At 36.1% G+C, this 19,539-nt stretch overlaps 1 protein-coding gene across 6 annotated transcripts in view; it reads right to left on the bottom strand.

Moving 5' to 3' along the window:
* LOC310717535 (G-protein-signaling modulator 2-like) overlaps positions 1-19,187 on the bottom strand; it is a 32,003-nt gene extending 12,816 nt beyond the window's left edge. For 4 of the 6 annotated variants that reach the window (XM_083525733.1, XM_083525736.1, XM_083525734.1 and 1 more), the window contains exons 1-9: positions 19,021-19,187; positions 15,723-16,062; positions 9,852-10,073; positions 9,193-9,328; positions 5,482-5,621; positions 5,200-5,323; positions 4,083-4,198; positions 2,275-2,430; positions 1,993-2,101 (exon numbers count right to left, since the gene is read on the bottom strand). In XM_083525733.1, the coding sequence (XP_083381859.1) occupies positions 1,993-2,101; positions 2,275-2,430; positions 4,083-4,198; positions 5,200-5,323; positions 5,482-5,621; positions 9,193-9,328; positions 9,852-10,073; positions 15,723-15,790 (1,071 nt within the window). In that variant the 5' untranslated portion in view covers positions 15,791-16,062; positions 19,021-19,187. Of the gene's footprint in view, positions 1-1,992; positions 2,102-2,274; positions 2,431-4,082; positions 4,199-5,199; positions 5,324-5,481; positions 5,622-9,192; positions 9,329-9,851; positions 10,074-12,771; positions 13,021-15,722; positions 16,063-19,020 lie in introns of those variants that run through there. The other 2 variants (XM_083525738.1, XM_083525735.1) reach the window with 2 other exon arrangements.
* Positions 19,188-19,539: the final 352 nt, after the last annotated feature.

Below are 19,539 nucleotides of genomic sequence, written 5' to 3'. Positions count from 1 at the left end.
CAGGTGGTATTGCACATATTGCAGGTAATATTGTAATATACCCCCCAAATATTGTTCACTTCATGATATGTACATCCTGAGCTTTGTTATGTATAGTTTGAAATGTAAAAACACGGATGGTTTGTTCATAACATGCGAGTTATTTAGACAGCAACGCTACAGACAGGAAATGAAAAGCATCTTGCAATGTATCCAATATATCTTGTACCTACCAATTCACAAAAGCTTTGATAAATGATAAATCTGACAAACAAAAAGTAAGGACATATCTCAGCAATTTTTAAATACACTATACAAAACCAGAAGTGGGACACCCAACTTTTCCACTGTTATTACAAAGTGGGTCAATTAAGATATGGATTAGATATTGGAATATCTTGAGTGGCCTGCAACAGTGCTCTGATCCCTGTCCTATTGTCCACTATGCTGAAAGCACCCCAAGTTGGCCACTGAATGACTTCATTATACAGCTCGCTTCTCAGAAACAGAGCATTTATTAAACGCAAAAATATTTAATTAAGAATCTGCAACAGCATGGCATGGCAACTGACCAAAGTTTTTAAATAACTGAAAATCTCTACCATAAGGGTTTCCAAAAATGTTTGGTTTAAAATCACCACAAATATATAAAATTCATAATAACTAAAACTGCTCAAAATCTAAAATTACTTGCGTGTCAATATTTTGAGTCATTTCTCAAATTTTTCAGCCAACTTTAATTTTAAATGAAATTTTGCCACATGACATTTGGAAGAGAGATTTTGGAGTCCAACTCAAATCAAACTTCCTCAGATTTTTCTACAAGTTGAATTCATCAGTGTTAGCTCAAAAAACATCTCAGCAAAGGCTTGATTTTTCAAAGGAGAAAGTGGTCCAATTTATTTTTATTTACTGTAATTTCTGCAATTTCTTTGCTACTGGAGTTTTAGTGAGCTATCCCTTGACCCAGACTCAACGCGCTACAACGGCTTGTATCTAAACAGTAGCCTACCAAGTAAGTCATTGTTCACTGTCTTCCTCCTTCCTTTCACAACTACAGTGGTACCTTGACCTACGAGTGCATTAATGTACGAGTTTTCCGAGGTACGAGCGGTCACTCTGTCAATTTTTTTGCTTTGTTACGCGAGCAAAAAATTGAGGTACGAGCTCGAGACGCCACTGCTAGATGGCGAAGCGAAGCCAGAAAGCGAAGATTGTGACGAAAATTAAGATAAGCAAAGAAGAAAAATTAAAAATTTTAAAGTTTAGGGATACGTAGTGTACAGGAGTGATAGGAAAAAACGAGTTTTCCCTCCGCCTCCGCTTATCGCCTCTACCCCCCCCCCCCCCCCCTCCACACACACACACACACACACACACACACACACACACCCCACCGGCGTTTTCGTTAGCTCAAGTCGTCTCATCTCCAAGGAAAATACACTGAATAAAACCTTATTATATCTTTACATACTCTTTCTATTATGTTTTTATACAAGATTTGCTATTTAGAAATTTATTTTCATAATTTAATAACATGGAACATAAAAACGGGGTGTCATTTTGAGGGTTGGAACGGATTAATGCCATTTTAAGTATTTTTAATATGGAAAACTGATTTGATGTGCGAGCAAATTGAGATACGAGCTCGTCCACGGAACGAATTAAACTCGTAGGTCAAGGTAAGGTATTTCTCTGGGGAGTTTATCTTTTGTTATCGTTGTGCGTCACAGGTGGAAGTTTTTCTCCCGATGCCGTGCAGCTCAGAACACAGGTGAGGTGCGTTTTTTCGTTTCCGTTCAGAAATTTCATTGGTCTAATATGTCGCTCAGTTTTTTGGCTTGAAGTTTGTAAAACCGGGAAAAACCCAGGAAAAATCTATATATTAGCCAATGTTTAAGCCGCGGGGTTCAAAACGTGGGGGAAAAGTAGCGGCTTATAGTCCGAAAAATACGGTAAAAAAATACAAATAAAAAAAATCCTTGCACACAATAGATCTGGATGTGTGTGTACCTTGTTAGAGATTTCACGATGTCTCTCTGCAAAGTGCATGGCCTGGTCATGATTTCCGAGGGCTGTGTGCGCATTACCTAAACTCCAGCAGGAACGGCCTTCGCCAACACTAATGCATGTAAATACAAATGTAAATACACACATACTTGCACACAAAGTATATGCAGCGATTAGTTGATTTTCATAGATGTGTATATGTGTGTATTCATTGTTAAGATAACCAATTTACAGATATGATCATCTGGCAGTGTACTGTGATTGTCTTTGTGTGTTTGCACATACCTGTCGCCAAGGTCCTTGGCTATAATGAGGTGTTTAAGATGATAGTCTATTGCTCTCTCATAGTCCTGAAGTAAAGTGTAGGTGTTGCCTAGGCTATAGCAGACCTGAGCCTCCACAGCCTGATCCTTTAACTGTCTCGCCAACTGAAGAGCTTTCCTGCAAAAAAAAAAAATTATATATCAAAACGATAGCAAAAAAACACAACATAATCAGTAAATACTGCAAGAAGAAAGAACTAAGGGGCTAAATATGTATTTAAAGTTGGCAGTCATATTAAAATGTATGCAACAGTAAAGCATTAAAAAGTTGAAAGGTCTAACTGTATATGTAAAGTTTAGAATTACACAATATTAAAATATTTAAAGATACAAATGCTAATAAATTACCAAGGTGTTCCATTTGGTTGCCCACTTAAGCGTTTCCTCTTAATGGGGGAAGAAAGCAAGAGAGCAATCTGTCTGTAATTTGGTATGAGGGGATTGTTTTGCCAAAGTTTGACTATGTGAATTTTGATGCAACTATTCTTGCACCTATTATTTGACAGCAATGCTTGTTTATGTTTGTGCAGTTCTATTTAAATTAACCGCTGCAGCACAGTGTGATCAAAAGCCTGCTGCAAATTGCTAAACCATGTTTATAACAAAGCAGGTCAAAAAAAAAAAAAAAACCAGATATCTAACCTTAGTATCGCCCCTTTGTATTAAGGGGATGAAGGTGAATATCACCATGAATATTTTGTTCTAAGTATGCTTTCAAGTTTCAGGATTTCAAGTAAAGTAGACTCCATCTCACTAGAACTGATTGCTGTATTGTGGACATATTGTTCTGTCCTGCTAAGCAGTTTATTGTCAAATTTGTGAAGGTCCTAAGTTTAGCTCACAAAAAGTCTTGAATATTATGCAAATTAGTTGAAAATATCAAGGTAAATAAAGCAGCATGGTTCTTGAGAGTTTCTAGTAGGGAGGGCCTATTGAATTAGTGGATTGATTGTGTAATATTGATTTTTGCATCCGTTCAAACTGGGAGGGAGTACTAATGTTTGACCAATTTTCAAGCATATACGTCTTTCAAAGATGAAGAAGCCAAGCATCCTCCAGGCTTTGGGCTCTAATAAGAAAAATCTTGAACAAAAATAAATAGGGCTTAAAAATAGGGTTTGTAATGGACAGCTATTTATATGATTATAGCAAACAGTATGTCGGTTTTATCTAGCAAAAAATAAATAAATAAGAGATGTACAGTGAAAGATTATGTTTATCATTAATCAAATACATTTACATTGTGACTGCCTCTCAGATACAATCAGCTGCATCTGTGGGGGTTTCATCAAGATGGCCCATACAGGAGATGGGTGTGGGCCAGACGACACACATGAAGGACATTCAGTTTTGTGTATTGAGGATCCTCCACGGGAAGTCCTTAAAGTTCTATACTCTTGTATAAAGATCTGTCTCACAGACAGATCTTAGGTGAAGATATTTTGAAGACCGACAAGCTAACATCGCTGTTGAAGACCCGTTACACTGCTACCTTCAATAAATTCTTCTCTTAACAAGCACTCTTGTCAAGCTTACTTATTTTACGTACTGGAGGAATCTAATACATTGGCAAGCCACCCAAACCAAATATAGCCAAATCTAACAACAGCAATGTTTAAAGAATTAATTAAGCATAGTGCTAAAAAGAAAATCTATAATTTGCATAAAATCGATTAAATAGCAATAACAATGAGGTAAATGGGACATATTTAGTTCTAGTTAGGGTAAAGGTAATAAACAGGTAAATGAAGTAAATAAGTGTGGATTCACTTGTAATGTTCAGCAGCCTTCTCAAGCTCTCCCAGAAAAATGTAGGAATTTCCAAGGTTACAGTAAGCCCTTCGTTCTGCTGCCAGATCATTCAACTCTTTTGCAATTAGGAGCCTCTGAGGAAATAGGAAAAACACAGAAATCACCGATATGCAGAAACAAATATTTATTCATTACCAATTATTACAAAACACATTTGAAAGTATTCAAGTTATATTATCCATTCCTAAACTAGAGTGTATCCTTGTTCTGTTTATTTTAGTTACCCTATTTTCGCCAAAAATTAATTGAGCTGCTGATACACACCAATGAAGCCAAAACATTATGACCAGTCACAAATGAAACAAATAAAAACTATGTTAAGAGTGGCACATGTCATGGTCGGTTAAACAACTTTGACAAGGGCTAATAAATTATAGTCAGATGACCAGGTGGGGGGTCTTTTAAACACCATGGCTTATAGGGTGTATCCAACCAGCAAAGGTGCGTACCCACTGCTAATGGTCTGAGGAAGGACATACCACAAATTGGCAACAAATCATCCAAGCCTTAGTCTGGTCTTAGCCTTAGTCTGGTCTGAACGCACAAGACTACAGTGACTTAATGCACAGAAATTGCCTGATTTCTTCTGTACATGCTACCCTACTAAAGCACTAAAGCATAACAAAATTATCATTCCCCCCTTGCCTTTTCTCCAGCGAGCACAGCCAATTTAGCATTTTTGGCTCAAATTCATGGATGACATCATTAAAACTTTCTAGACACTTCTGCTAAACATTTTAAACTATAAAATACCTTTATTTCCATCTGAAATAAGTACAAATAACATTTTGGTCACTTGCTTTCCAATTGATTTTTAATGAATTACTGTGAGCATCACTACATGTAAATTGTCAGGAACACATTTTATATATTATCATCTAAGCATGAAATAAATAAAAAAAATTTGTAATGCAGCTGATCAGACTTACAGAACTTTAAAGATAAGTTACTCTAAAAATAAACTGAGATCTTGCAGGAGGCCCAACAGCGTATTAGCAGGTTGTCATAATATTTTGGTTTATCAGTATACATTCCAATAATTAAAAATGGAACAGGTCATAATTGGTTCTGGCACCTGTTGGTGAGAAGCCACAGCATTGCAGAAGTTGCTGAGCAGATATTGAGTGTTTCCCAGATTTCCATAAGTACGTCCCTGAGCAGCTCGGTCTCCCATCTCCTTGAGAATGTGCAAATTCTCCCTGTAATAGCATATTAACATTTAGAAATGACTGTTGTTTCGTAAACATTACCCTCCAGCATTTAGAAAAAGCCATCTCATAGATACAATTAATCTGCTATTATTACTATTAATTTTAGCATACAGCAATAATAAGTATAAAACATACAGTACACTCACTTGTAGAACTCGGCTGCTTTATTAAGTGCTGCAGTGGCCTCCTCTGGAAAGTTTCCAGGATCTGAGTCATTGCTACAGGCACTCTTTCCTTTAGCATGGTACACATTCCCAAAGTTATACAGAGCTCTGGCCTGTCCCACCTGAACTCACACATAATAGATAGCAATAAAGCTCACATCTACATTTGAACACATATACACATACTGATCAGAGGATTTTCTTCTTGATGTGTCACATGTACAGGCAGTACTCCTGCACCTAAGGATGCACCTACTCTGCACTCCTTAATTGGACTTATGTCATGAACCAGTAGGTGTATTCTGGATTAAGCCACTGTTGTAGCTTCAGTCCATGCATGCCTACAAGGTGTGAGTGGATTCAGCTGGTCAAAGGAAGCTGAACAAAGTTTGACAGAAGTAAAACGACTGTTAAAAAGCAATCCTGCTTTGGCATTGTTTGACCCCCACACCAAACACCATCATCTCTACATGTGCTTCGAATTATGGTCTGGAAACCATTCTTTTTTGGGTCAGTCCTGATGGCCCACATAGTGTCTAATGTTAAGCATAAATATGCCACTGTGGAAAAGGAAGCACTAGCTTGTGTGTTGGCCGTTAAGAAGTGTGTACCTCCCATTTCACTTTACAGACAGAAAATCTGACACTGACAAAAGGTGTTAGCCATGCTGGACAATGTGTAGCAAGGTGGTCTGAAAGACATTCATATGTCCTTTAATAATGATCTCTCAAAATGCTCCTGTTGATTAATTGGCTGCTCTTATCCATTTCTCTTGCAGATCATGTTGCTGCTTCAGCTCTGGATGACAATGTGGATGAAGTTGTTGCCTCTCTGTTTCACCTGTAATTCCCTATCTGCTGCTGATGTTGATGTTGGCTGTGCTTCTTGCAAAGATTTCCATTGGCTGCCCTCCTTCACCTATGGGACTAGACATCAAGTTGCTGCCATACAATAAACTGCAACTGGAACTGTCTGTTATGGACAATTACATTTTTTGTGGTTCATGGCTGATTCAACCTGCTGATCTTTGTGTTTGTCACCACAGAGCATTAAGAACACCAAGTGAAGCTGGGAACCAAACAACATCTACACAAAATCTCTTTGGGATGGATGATCAGGATCATGTTTCTGTCTGCTCCTGCCATATGATTAAGCTCAAAGACAAACTTGTCAATTCACACCCACTTCAGCAAAAACCTCTACCAGAACCTGGCTGTGTACATAGTTTGGTCATTTGATACTGCTACATCCAACTAGAGGTTTTCTATAACCCAGTGGCAGCACACCAACTCCAGCAAGGCCTTCTATGCTGGCCTATCAGAATTATTGACAGAATCATTTTAATACCTTTATGTCCATTAATATGTATTAAATTTTTTCCAATTCTATTCTCTTCATTTCATAGTGTTTCTCTTGTTTGCACTGCTGAAAGTGTATGCTTACTTTGGAATTTCTATTCAATCATATTTCAGCTGTCACAGAATGTGTTGCCAAGCTCAAAGGTATCTATTTGCCTTAAACCTTCCTGATTTATATATATAACACCCGGTGTATGAGTGCCTTGTAGTACGAGAATATCGGTGTACAAGTGGTTTTAGTTGTAAAAATCTTTGTAGGAGTACAAGCATATTTTGGGAAGACGAGCATTTCTTTTGAGGCGTTTGGTTCCACTCACACATTCTGCTCATCGCTCGTCACCTCTGTCCCCACGATTCATGCTCAGTCGCATCATAAACATTGTTCTGACTGTATTCTCATCATTCTCTTGTGTAAATATTGTGCTATTTGTCTGTTTTTATAGTGTTTTTGTTTTATTTCACTATAAATTTTGCATCATGTGTCCCAAGAAGTGTAGTGATAGTGCTGAAAACAAGGTTGTAGAAAGACTAACCACTGAAATAAAGAAATAGTAGAAAAACTTGGTGTACGCACATGAGACCTTTGTCTGCAATATGGCATGTCTAGTTCAACAGCAAGTACAATCATAACAAACAAATTTCTTTTTTTGATTTCTTTATAATTTATCACTTTTTATGTTTATACTTTGTTAGAAGTATATTTGTGTGTTAAATTAGGCATAAAACATTTTTAAGGGCTACACACACACACACACACACACACACACACACACACACACACACACACACACACACACACACACACACACAGTATCTCACAAAAGTGAGTATACCCCTCACATTTCAGCAACCATTTTATATCTTTGCATGGGAAAATATTATAGAAATGAAGATTGGACATACTTCAGTGTAGTCAATGTGCAGCTTGTATACAGTACAACAGTACAGATTTACTGTCCTCTGAAAATAACTCAACATTCAGCCATTATTGTCAAAATAATTGGCAACATAAGTGAGAACACCCTAAGTTAACATGTCAAAACAGTGTCCAAAATATCAATATTTTGTGTGAGCACCATTGATATCTAGCACTGCCTTAATCCTCCCAGGCATGCAATTCACCAAAGCTGCACAGGTTTTTGCTGGGATCCTCTTCCACTCCTCCATAATGACATCACGGAGCTGCTGGATGTTAGACACCTGGCTCTATTTTCCACCTTACACCTGAGGATGCACCACATGTGCTCAATAGGGTTCAGGTCTGGATACATATATGGCCACTCCATCACCTTCACCTTCAGCAAGGCAGTTGTCATCTTGGCAGTGTCTTTAGGGTCGTTTTTAATGTTGGAAAACTGACGTTTGGCAGAGGGCATCTTGTTCTGAAGGGCATCATGTTCTGCTTCAGAATGTCACAGTACATGTTGGTATCCATGTTTCCTTCAATGAACTGCAGCTCCCCAGTACCAGCAGCACTCATGCAGCCCCAGACCATGATGTTACCACCATCATGTCTGACTGCAGGTAATCCATCTGAGCCAAACAGGTTTATCTTAATCTCAACTCAGTATCTGAAACCTCGAAAGCAAAGCTGGCAGCACTGTTCTTCAAAGCCAGCTTCTGCACATGACGCACAGCACGAGGACTCACCTTCCTTGATTGACCCTTGCGAGGCCTGTTCTGAGTGGAACCCATCTTGGGAAACCTCTGTATGACCCTGGCCACAGTACTGTAACTCAGTTTCAGGGTGTTAACAATCTTCAAATAGCCTGTGTCATCTTTGTAGAGAGCAACAATTCTTATTCTCAAATCCCTAGAGAGATCTTTGCCATGAGAAGCCATGTTGAAAATCCAGTGGTCAGTATGAGAGAATTGTACTCAAAGCACCAAAGTTTTAACTCCTCTTTTACAAGATACACAAATTTGTATGGTCCTGTCAAGCAGACAAAAACATGATGAAAAGGACATGTGGCTTTGAATGGTTACATGATGTTATCATTCAGGGTGTACTCACTTTTGTTGCCAGCTATATAGACAGTAAATCTATACTGCTATACAAGCTGCACATTGACTACTCTAAAATATATCCAGTTTACTATAATTTAATTTCTATAGTATTGTCCATTGAGAAGATATACTAAAATGATAGCTGAAATGGGGGTGCACTATAAAGTATATATAAATTATTATTTTTAATGTAGATAGATCCTTGGATATTTTAAAAGCCCCTCTGGTCTACATTCACACTAACAAAGAGGTAAAAACACAATCCATTCACATTTTTGTAGTCAGAATAATAACATGGTAGTGTTATGTGGAGGTGTAATATACTAACTTTGTCCCCAACATCTGTGCAGATATCCAGATGCCTCTGGCAGAAGACTATGGCTTCATCAAAATGTCCTAACAATTTAAGTGTGTTCCCCAGGTTTCCACTGGCTTTGGCTTCGCCAAGGATATCCCCTGTTGTTCTGAAATGGAATAAAATAATAATAATAATAATAATAATAATAATAATAATAATAATAATAATAATAAAATGTATTTTTGGCAGTAAAAACAAAGGGGAAAAGCATTATTACATTTTTAAAAGTGCATGTTCTTAATTGGAGTATAAGTAAATATATTAAGTTTGAAATGTTTGTTGAATCTTGGTGTATAATACTTATTCATAACAGCAGTAATGCAACAAATTTGACAAAAGATATTCACGTGTATTCATGTGTTAAAACCCTACAAAGTATAAAAAATATCAGATAATAATTATTCATGAGGATATGCATAACTTAATTTGGTAAGTATCCAAATGTAAATATTCAATTAAATTCATTTTTATTTGTATAACGCTTTCAACAATAGATATTGTTTCAAAGCAGGTTCACACAGATAATGTGATGATAAAAATGAATAAGATTATTCTTTATAAGTGTAAGTTTGTCCCTGATGAGCAAGATAAATAAAATTACTAGCAAAGTTAAAACATACACAATGTACCTGGTTAAAGTTAAATCATGGTGGTGGAACTCCAGAGCCTTGGTGTAGTCACACAGGTGAAAGTAGGCATTGCCTAGCTGACTATAGATGGCACTCAGCACCAACAGGTCTTCTGTACCCACCTGCATTGCTGCCTCAAAAAATGGAACACTTGCACCGTAATCGCCTTTCTTACACAGACGCTCCCCCTCCAAAGCAAGCTCCAGACAGGAGGCCTTCATCCTGCAAAGAAGACCACAAGATCATGATAAACCAGCAGCACATGTGGGCCTTGGGGGGAAACACTGTCTGTTCAAACTACATGACATAATCTTATTACTTGTCAAAAAAAAAAGAAAAAAAAAGAAAATTTTTTTTTAAAAATAGGGCTATACAAATAAATATTGAAAATAATTTACCATCCCTTGTTTTATGGACTGTGCCCACTGTACAAGCAAGGCTTACACACAAGACAAGCTTACACAAATTGGCTATTTATTAGGGGAATTGAAAAAAAGAATAGTAAAAGAAAACCATTATAAGATCAGGAAATGGGGTAGATAGTCTTGCTGCAGTCCGTACTAACCATAAGGGTACCTAATCTTCAATGTATCTCTCTTTCTCCTATATCATGTCTGTCATAGGTAGTGTGTTGCTGGAGTCCCTACTTGCACTCTGATCCCACTGTGTCTCCAACTATTGTTACAATACTTTCTTTCGGCTTCTCCCATTAGGGGTCGCCACAGCGGATCATCCGCATGTTTGATTTGGCACATGTTTTTAAGCTGGATGCCCTTCCTAACACAACCCTCCCCATTTATCCGGGTTTGGGACCGGCACTAAGCGTGCATTGGCTTGTGCAACCCTAATGGCTGGGGTTGGTTTCCTGACCGGGGATCGAACCCGGGCCGCAGCGGTGAGAGCTGACCACCAGGGACCCAACTACAATAATCAACCTAATATCAACCTATACATGCTACTGAGGTACTAGTAATCCTATTGGTTACCTCATTCCAGGCCTGCCTGATTCATCCTACCTCTACCTCTGCACAGAGTTGTTTTCAATAGGTGACCACTCAGTGCAGCTGAGGATGGCTCCACATGAACAGCCTACAGCTTCATGAGGTTATGCTGGAAGGTTACACTCAGTAACCACAAAGATGGATTTGGACCATAATTAATTAAAGGACTATTTATGATAGATTTGCAACTAACATGTTTGGAATTAAAAGGAATAGATTAAAGTTTTGTTTTATTGCCGAAAAGAAAATTGGGTAGGACTCCCTTACATAATTTCTAGTTATTTTGCTTGCCAACACAAATTACATGGACATGTTGAGTTGACCTTTTTTGAGTTACAACTGGGTTTGAATATTTCTGTATCCTGTTATCTGGTTATCTGCCATTTTGTTTTTATTCTGCATAATAGTCAGTCTTTCTCTAACTTTACAATAGCAAATAATATGTTAGTTTGAAAGGATGTTAGGGAGTTATTAGATACAAATGTATCATTCAAGATTCCATTGTTTTTAATCCTTATACAATTGATTTATACAAAACATTGGAATTAAGGCATTGGCCAAATCAATAAGTAATTTGCTATGTAAGAGTTATGAGGCTAGTTGGTTTTGTTTACCGATTACCAAAAAGTTTTTGGAGTCTTAAATGAAAGTAAGTTAAATGGGTTTTTTTTAACTTAAGTAAAAAAGCAGTTTTTCTTTTTAGGTGGTATTAATAGGAAGATAACTGAACTATATACTATGTTGTGAAATTTAGTTTCAGGAACTTTTATCTCCAATAACTCTAAATAAGCAGTCAAAGAAATGAATGAATGATAGTTAAGCAACAATTAAAGTTTGTTGCTCACAGAGGGAAAAGTGTTGTCACGGATTTACAAACAGAAATTGTTGCCTTACTTTTGGAGAATAATAAATGTTTTAAGGCTCAGCTAATTATTGTCGAAATCTGGTTTGCAAGAGTAGACTATTTTGCTGAGGTGTTCAAGCACCTAAAAAAAAAAAAAAAAATGTTTATGCAAGATGGGGGAACAATGAATAGGAACGGACATGCATCACATTGCCAAGCAAAGAAAAGTATTAGCTGGTGGAGCAATCATGTGATCAGACATAGTATCTGTCTCTTACCACTCACTGAATCAAAATCTTAACATTCAGCACTACATATCTTTGCAAAAGGGGCTTCTCTAATGTCGTCCATCTTAAATCAAAGCAAAAGAACAGGCTGAGGCATAATCTTAGAGTAGCTCTGTCTATAATCACTGTTTTTTTTCCCTATATTTTTAATGATTGTGGTGGCTCATATGACTACTAACTTTACAGTAGTGACAAAACCAGTTTTACAATGCTATTTAATAGCCTAATTCCATAAAATAATGTTTATTCATCAGTGTTAGAGATTTTCCTAAAAACTTATGTCTTTTGTTAAATAAAGCAGAATGATACTTATGTCTGGTTCAAATATGTAAAGATTGAAAACTTTATATGATATTGTTGAACTGTTGTAAATTCTGATGGTGATGAGCATCACCATAGATCACTAATACCTACGGTATTGTATCTTTGTTCATATAATGTAAATAATTATTGTTGATTTCATTTTTTTCCTTAATATGATACCTAGATTGTGTGTAGGTATCATATTAAGGAAAAAAATTAAATTTGGCCCACGAAGTATAGTCATTATCCACTGAAAAAACAATCAATTATCATCTCTGTTTATATATTGGTGGCTCTATTTTTTACATTACATTACATTTACATTATTTACAAAACATCACAAAGAAAACAAACCTGTCTGCTCTCCATTTATTCTAGTGCTGCCAAATCATTTAAATATTAAAACCTTCCATCCTTATGATTTGACAAGAACTAAGCAGTATAGCTGGCATATAACATATGAAAACTGAATATTTTCAACCTACCTGCTGCCCTTCACACAATCACAAGACACAGACCATCTGATGCACATCTAAAAAGATTTGGTAGTGTCTGAGCTGCACTGGACAGTTTTGCAGGAGTCTTTGAAAGTTTCCACAGGGAGTGTACTGGCTAAACTATCTTAAGGTGATAATCAAAACACACCATGTCTAAATCAATAAACTCAATTTAAGTAAACTAAACTAACTAAGTAAAACTTGTTTAAAACAGTAATAAGAAAATGTATATTTGATTCACATTTTAAGGAGCTGTCTGTAATCGTTCTTAATTTGAGGACAAGAGTTGTCTTAAAACAGAAACTGCCATGCTCAGCATTCTAAAATAATCTAATCATGTTTATCCTTTCACTATAATCTGCGATTAGGAAGCACTTAGGTACTGCAATAAACAGTATTTAGAGCTGTAATACATGCAAAATTAAAACATATATATATATGTTCCGTAATTTAATATTAAAGTTTCAAAGAATAAATCAATTACAAATTATGAAAATATTTATTTATAGCACATTGCAATAATGCACAGGATAAAATAAATAAAAATTCAAACTTAAATGTTTAACTTAAATGCACTCATGTGTACATTAAATAATAATGTACAGGCCCTCTGGCCTGCTGAAAGTTTGTAAAATTAAATATGTTCTTTCATAAAAACAAAGTGCATTCAGAACAAGTGCAACTGCTTAAAGATAACAATATTTTCACTGTAGGCCTACAACATAATAGTGTATCAAAACAAAGACTGCCATAGCCCATATGTTAACTGTAGAACTTTAACAACAACAACAAATGCACCAAGAATTGCAGATGTGCAAAGTGGATAATAAATATTTAAAAACTAGACAAGCCCATTCTACTTCTTGTGGTAAAGTGGCAGGTTTTTCTTGATGAAGAGTAGCTTCTCTGCTTTATCACAGTGAAGTCTGTTCCTCTTCTCATCAAGAAAAAAAAAAAAAAAAAAAAAAAAAAATATATATATATATATATATATATATATATATATATATATATATATATATATATATATATATATATATATATATATACATAAATAAAAAAAACAGCAAAACAGTAAAAAAAATAGTGAATCCAAAATGCATAGTGCTAGCAGCGATTCACATGACAGTTCTGTAAAGCTGCTTTGAGACTATGTCCGTTGTTTAAAGCGCTATAGAAATAAACTTGACTTGACAGTCTTCCCAAGATCATAATAGAAGTAGTAATTCCAAAAAAACAACAAAAAAAAAAAGTAGAAGTAGTAATTCCAAAAAAACAAACAAACAAAAAAAAAACAGCCATTAGGGTTGCATAAGCCAGGAGAGTGGAGAATAGGGTTAGTACTTTACATGTTGGTACAATAACTGATAAAGAAAGAGAGGTATCTGATATGATGGAGAGGAGAAAGGTAGACATGTTTTGTGTTCAGGAGACCAAATAGAAATGGAGTAAGGCCAGGAACATTGTAAAACTGTTCTAACATGGTGTGGGTGAAGAGAGAAAGTGTGTAGGGGTGATCCTGTTGGAAGAGTACAGTAAGAGTGTAGTGGAGATGAAGAAAGTTTCTGATAGGATGAGCATGAAGCTGAAAATTGAAAATGTGTCTTAAATGTCATCAGTGCCTATGCTCCACAAGTGGGTTGTGAGATTGGGGAGAAAAAAAAGTGAGTTAGATGAAGTTTTGGAGAGTGTACCTAGAAAAGAAAGATTGGTGATTGGGGAAGACATCAATGGCCATGTCAGTGACGGGAACAGAAGTGATGAGGAGGTGAATGGACAACTGCTGTAGAAGCGATAAGGGAGACAGCTAGAAAGGTACTTGGTGTGACATCTGGAAAGAGAAAGGAAAACAAAGAGACATGGTGGTGGAATGAGGAAGTGCAGGAAAGAATAAGTAGAATAAGGTTGGAGGAACAGGAGTGGGATCGAAAGAGAGATGAGAAAAGTAGGCAGAAGTACAAGGAGATGTGGGAAGTACAGCCAGAGGTAGCTGGGAAGGATGTGCTGCAAGTTAGAGCAATAAAGGAAATGTGTTGACTAGTGAGGAGAGTGTGTTGAGAAGATGGAGGGAGTATTTTGAGCAGTTGATGAATGAGGAAAATGGGAGAGAGAGAAGGTTGGATGAGGTGGAAAATGGTGAAGCAGGAAGTAAATAGGATTAGTAAGGAGGAAGCGAGAGCAACGATTAAGAGGATGAAGAGTGGAAAGTTGGTAGGACCCTATGACATATGTAGAAGCATGAATATGTAATGACCCGGCAGCAAGAATATGTAATGACCCGGTAGAAGTGTTGAGATGTTTAGGAGAGATGGCTGTGGAGTTTTTAACCAGATTGTTTAATAAGACCCTGGAAGATGAGAGAACGCCTGAGGAATGGAGGAGTGTGCTGGTACCGATCTTTAAGCATAAGGGAGACGTGCAGACCTGCAGTAACTACAGGGGAATTAAGTTGATCAGTTACACCATGAAGTTATGGGAAAGAGCAGTGGAAGACAGGCTGAGAGAAGAGGTGAACATCTGTAAGCAACAGTATAGTTTTATGCAGAGGACGAGCACTACAAATGCAATTTTTGCTTTGATAATGTTGATGTAGACGTATAGAGAAGGTCAAAAGGCATTGTGTGTTTGTGGATCTAGAGAAAGCTTACAACAGGGTGCCGAGAGAGGAGTTGTGGTATTGTATGAGGAAGTCATGTGTGTAGCCCAATACTTCTACCCTGCAATAAAATTCATTTGTGAAACACTGAAATGTACATTATAAACAGTTCAGCAGTGTGAGTGTGTGCTTTTAGCTATGACAAAAATAGATAAAGAAAATGACATGAGAACGTTTCTACAGCATGAAACTCCTATTTGCTTTAATATATATAATTTTTGCCCCTTGGAAACAAAAATAAATGTTGATTTGATGCAATATTAAATTATGTTGATGTCCGTACCTGTAGCAAAAAAGACGAATTGAATTCTCCTCACCCTCCATTCTGGCCACTAAACCACTTTTAGCCATTGAAGTGCATCATTAACAAAGTGATAATGTGCAAGAAATTCCGGCAACAGAGAAAAATCCCCGTAAAATACCAAAGACTAAGTTTGCCCAAAAAAAGATGTCTCTGGTTTCCAATGGCGTCCTCTATGAGGTCTGTAGAAGTTGTCAGTCCATGCGATAAGTAAAGTCACACATGCAGAACCCCAGTTACTTTTGATGTTTTCAAATGTGTGCATGGGTGTGTAAGGGTCTCCATGGGTGTGTGTGCATCCAGGGCAGTCTTCTCGGCCTCTCTGTGAAGAGAACACAAAATGTGTGTGGAGCCTCATTCTGTGCATATTGACAACAATTACTGAACAGCATGCCATGCTGTGTCTCTGTATAAGATTTGTTATGGTGACTTGTTTTTGAGAATCATAGCAGTCTTTTGACGTTATAAATGTATAGAAGCTTCAACACCGATTATGCAAATAAGTATAAAGAATCAAGAGAAAAAATGTGCGGTAAAATTTTACTAAACCCTTCATGGCCACAGAAAGGCAAGAAAAACTGTAGCTCCTTCTTCAAAATATCTAATGTTAATTTAATTTATTTCTACTTTCAGATTGCATTAATGAATCATTATCTGTGAATTCTTTGTTCAACATTGGAATACAACACCAGTGTTTGGAGTGGTTTCAGTTGACCTTGGATTTTTTCCCTTTACTACAATCAGGGCTGCAACAACTAAACAATAAAATCTATTATAATCGACAATGAAATTCGCTGTCAATGAATGCCGTTATCGATTAGTAAGGCTGCTCAAGTTGCGGTTTAGTGTGATGATAATATAACTGGAAGATGTTGAAAATGGCTGAGAGTACAGGGTCAGCCGGTGTTACACCAGATTCTGTGACCATCGTATGTTGTGACCCTAGAGGGCGCTGTTGCTAAAAATGCAGCTTAAAATACATCATCTAATAATACATTTGTGTATTATTGTGGCCATGTCACCACAAAATCTGGAATGAGATTTAAAAAAAAAAAAATTATTGTTAATATAGGTATCCACAAACATTCGAACATAGAGTGTACCTGTAGCACAAAACCTTCAGTAAAACTCGATTCTCAAGAATACACTTGTTTAAATGAGAGTTCATTGTTGTCTAAATGACTGTATTTCACCCCATGTCCTGTGGTGACAAACAAGCCGAATAATCTTCCCTACACTGCCATGCTTGATATTTGTTGTGAGTTGTTTTTGTTTTTGCCAACACAGTGCTGCACATAAGGACCAATGGCTTTATTGCTGCACAAATTGGAGTTGCTGTTGTCTAAAGAAAGGAGAGGCTTCACAAATATATTTGCAGTCACAAAAGCATGTTGTTCCTCTGTAAGGAGTTTGGTTACACAAGAACAGACTTAAGTTGATTACTGTGCTTTGTAATCTCCTGTTGGTATCTCAACCACTGTTCATCACACAAATATACACATACTGTGTAGACAGTTAGGTTTGCCACACCTCTACATTCCTCACTGTAATGACTCATTTAGACACAGTAGGTTAAAGGTGTGGCCCACCCACTGTAGTTTGGTTAACTTTGGTTATGCAAAGTACACAATTATTTCCATTTCATTTCTTAGGCACAGTCTGTTAGTCTGCCTTTACTGTTTGTCTAAACCTTGTATTATATCACTATAGCCTACTGTAATACATAATTCTACATTTTATTGCTTTACTGGTTTTCCCTTTGATTGTACTGCCAAAGGTTCTGCTTTTACAGAGGAAATTGTACTGCTTTTTAAACCTAAAATGCATAATTAACTTGTATATATATATAGAAAGACACTGACATTATATTGTCCCTTGAACTATGCCCTTTGTGCACAAAGCAAGCTTCATGAAGTTTACATGGGTTGGAGTGAAAGATATCGAGTATCTTGTTATGGGTCTCTGACCTTAACCCTGTGACTGCACCCTAGGCCTTAACCCTTAGGCCCAAATGAGCACAAACCTCCACAAATATTTATGCAGCATGTCTTATTGGGATATCTGCAACATGTCAGATACTTCCAGTTCTAGCTAAAACTGTGAGAGAACAAGACAAAAAACTGTGAGTCAATCATAAGTTTTTAGATGACAAGAATAGTGCAACTCTGGCCATAGACACAAAGTTCTGGACAGCTCCAGCCCTACATCTGATCTATCTACAAAAACAAGCAACGATTTAGGAGGATATTCAGGAGAAAGCATATATTTCACACTTATTTCAGGACTTTTCTTGACTCTGATGTGTCACGCAAGTTGGCACAAGAAGATTAACAGTTGATTGTCATTTTGTTAAACACACCAAAATTATATAATAATTATATTGGCACACTGAGCCAATGTAACAAATACAATTTATATATATATATTATATTTTTCTAAGTAAATTTTTTTTAAATTACAAACCACAAAATGACAACAATATAAAACAAGAAAATGCAAAGGTGTGGCAAACAAATATTAGACATATGTCTGAATATTGTGAGGATTTTATATATACAGTATATATATATATATATATATATATATATATATATATATATATATATATATATATATATATATATATACACACACACACACACACACACACACACACACACACACACACACACACACACACACACATATATATATATATATATATATATATATATATATATATATATATATATATATATATATATATATATATATATAGTGGAATTAAGCTTTGGGCTGTTTTTCTAAATTGATTTCTAAGTTTAGATTATAAATACTTTTTGTGGAAAATCTGTTTTTATCATGTACAAGTAACAACGAATTGTCTCTGGGAGTTTCTTAAACAATTAGAAAATATCTGTAAACAAAGCTAAAATTCGGAATAAAATGCAGTACGTATATAAACTGTCAAACCGTGAAGGGCTATTTAAAAAGGCTGATTTATTAAAAAAAAGAAAAAAGTTAACGTTAGAAGGCAAAATGAACAGCGACCGTGACAAGCATGGACAAATATGTTTCATTGTTTGTTATAAAATGTTAATTTTAACAGACCGCAACTGAACAGGCAGAGTCCAGTTTGTTGTTCACGGAAAATGAGTAAAGATAATATCAAGCAATTAATCTCACGGATTGCTAACTGCTACAGTGTTATAAACTTGTTTATAACGTTATACAAATGCTCTTGTGCTGGGTGTATGTAAATAATGCGGCGGTAGTTCAAAAAAGCTGCACGTTAACTTACTTTGGTGAGACTTCCCACGGAGATATAATTCTTCTCTAAACTAAATTTAAATTAAAACCACTAAATTGAAATCAAAGTATTTATGAACAAACTTCATCGAGTTAGTTTTACCGGCTTCTTTTAAGTTTAAACGGCGCCTTTGCTCAGTAGCCAATCACAGAAAGAATAATTCAAAGATAGCCCCACCCCTATCACAGGCCAATCATATTTAAATGCTTAAACTTAATGTATGAGTGATAAAAATTGCATGCCGGACATAACGATAAAATAAAAAATCTTTTATATTATAAATAAAACAAATAAACAAATACAGTACTATTCATAAATGTATCAAACAAACAAACTCCCCCCTGCACTTCAAGTGAGTAGGTAAGGAAGGAAGTAGGGTTTAGAAATTCACAGAATATTTCAGAAAGATAAAATGATAAGGATAACCAATTACAATAATAATAATTGCATTTCGATTGCTTTATGTGATGTGCCATTTACTGCTAATACACAAACACTGAATTGTCATTA

Source organism: Silurus aristotelis, assembly GCF_946808225.1.
Source record: "Silurus aristotelis genome assembly, chromosome: 22".
Taxonomy (NCBI): Eukaryota; Metazoa; Chordata; class Actinopteri; order Siluriformes; family Siluridae; genus Silurus; species Silurus aristotelis.
This window is presented reverse-complemented; position numbering and strand designations above follow the sequence as displayed.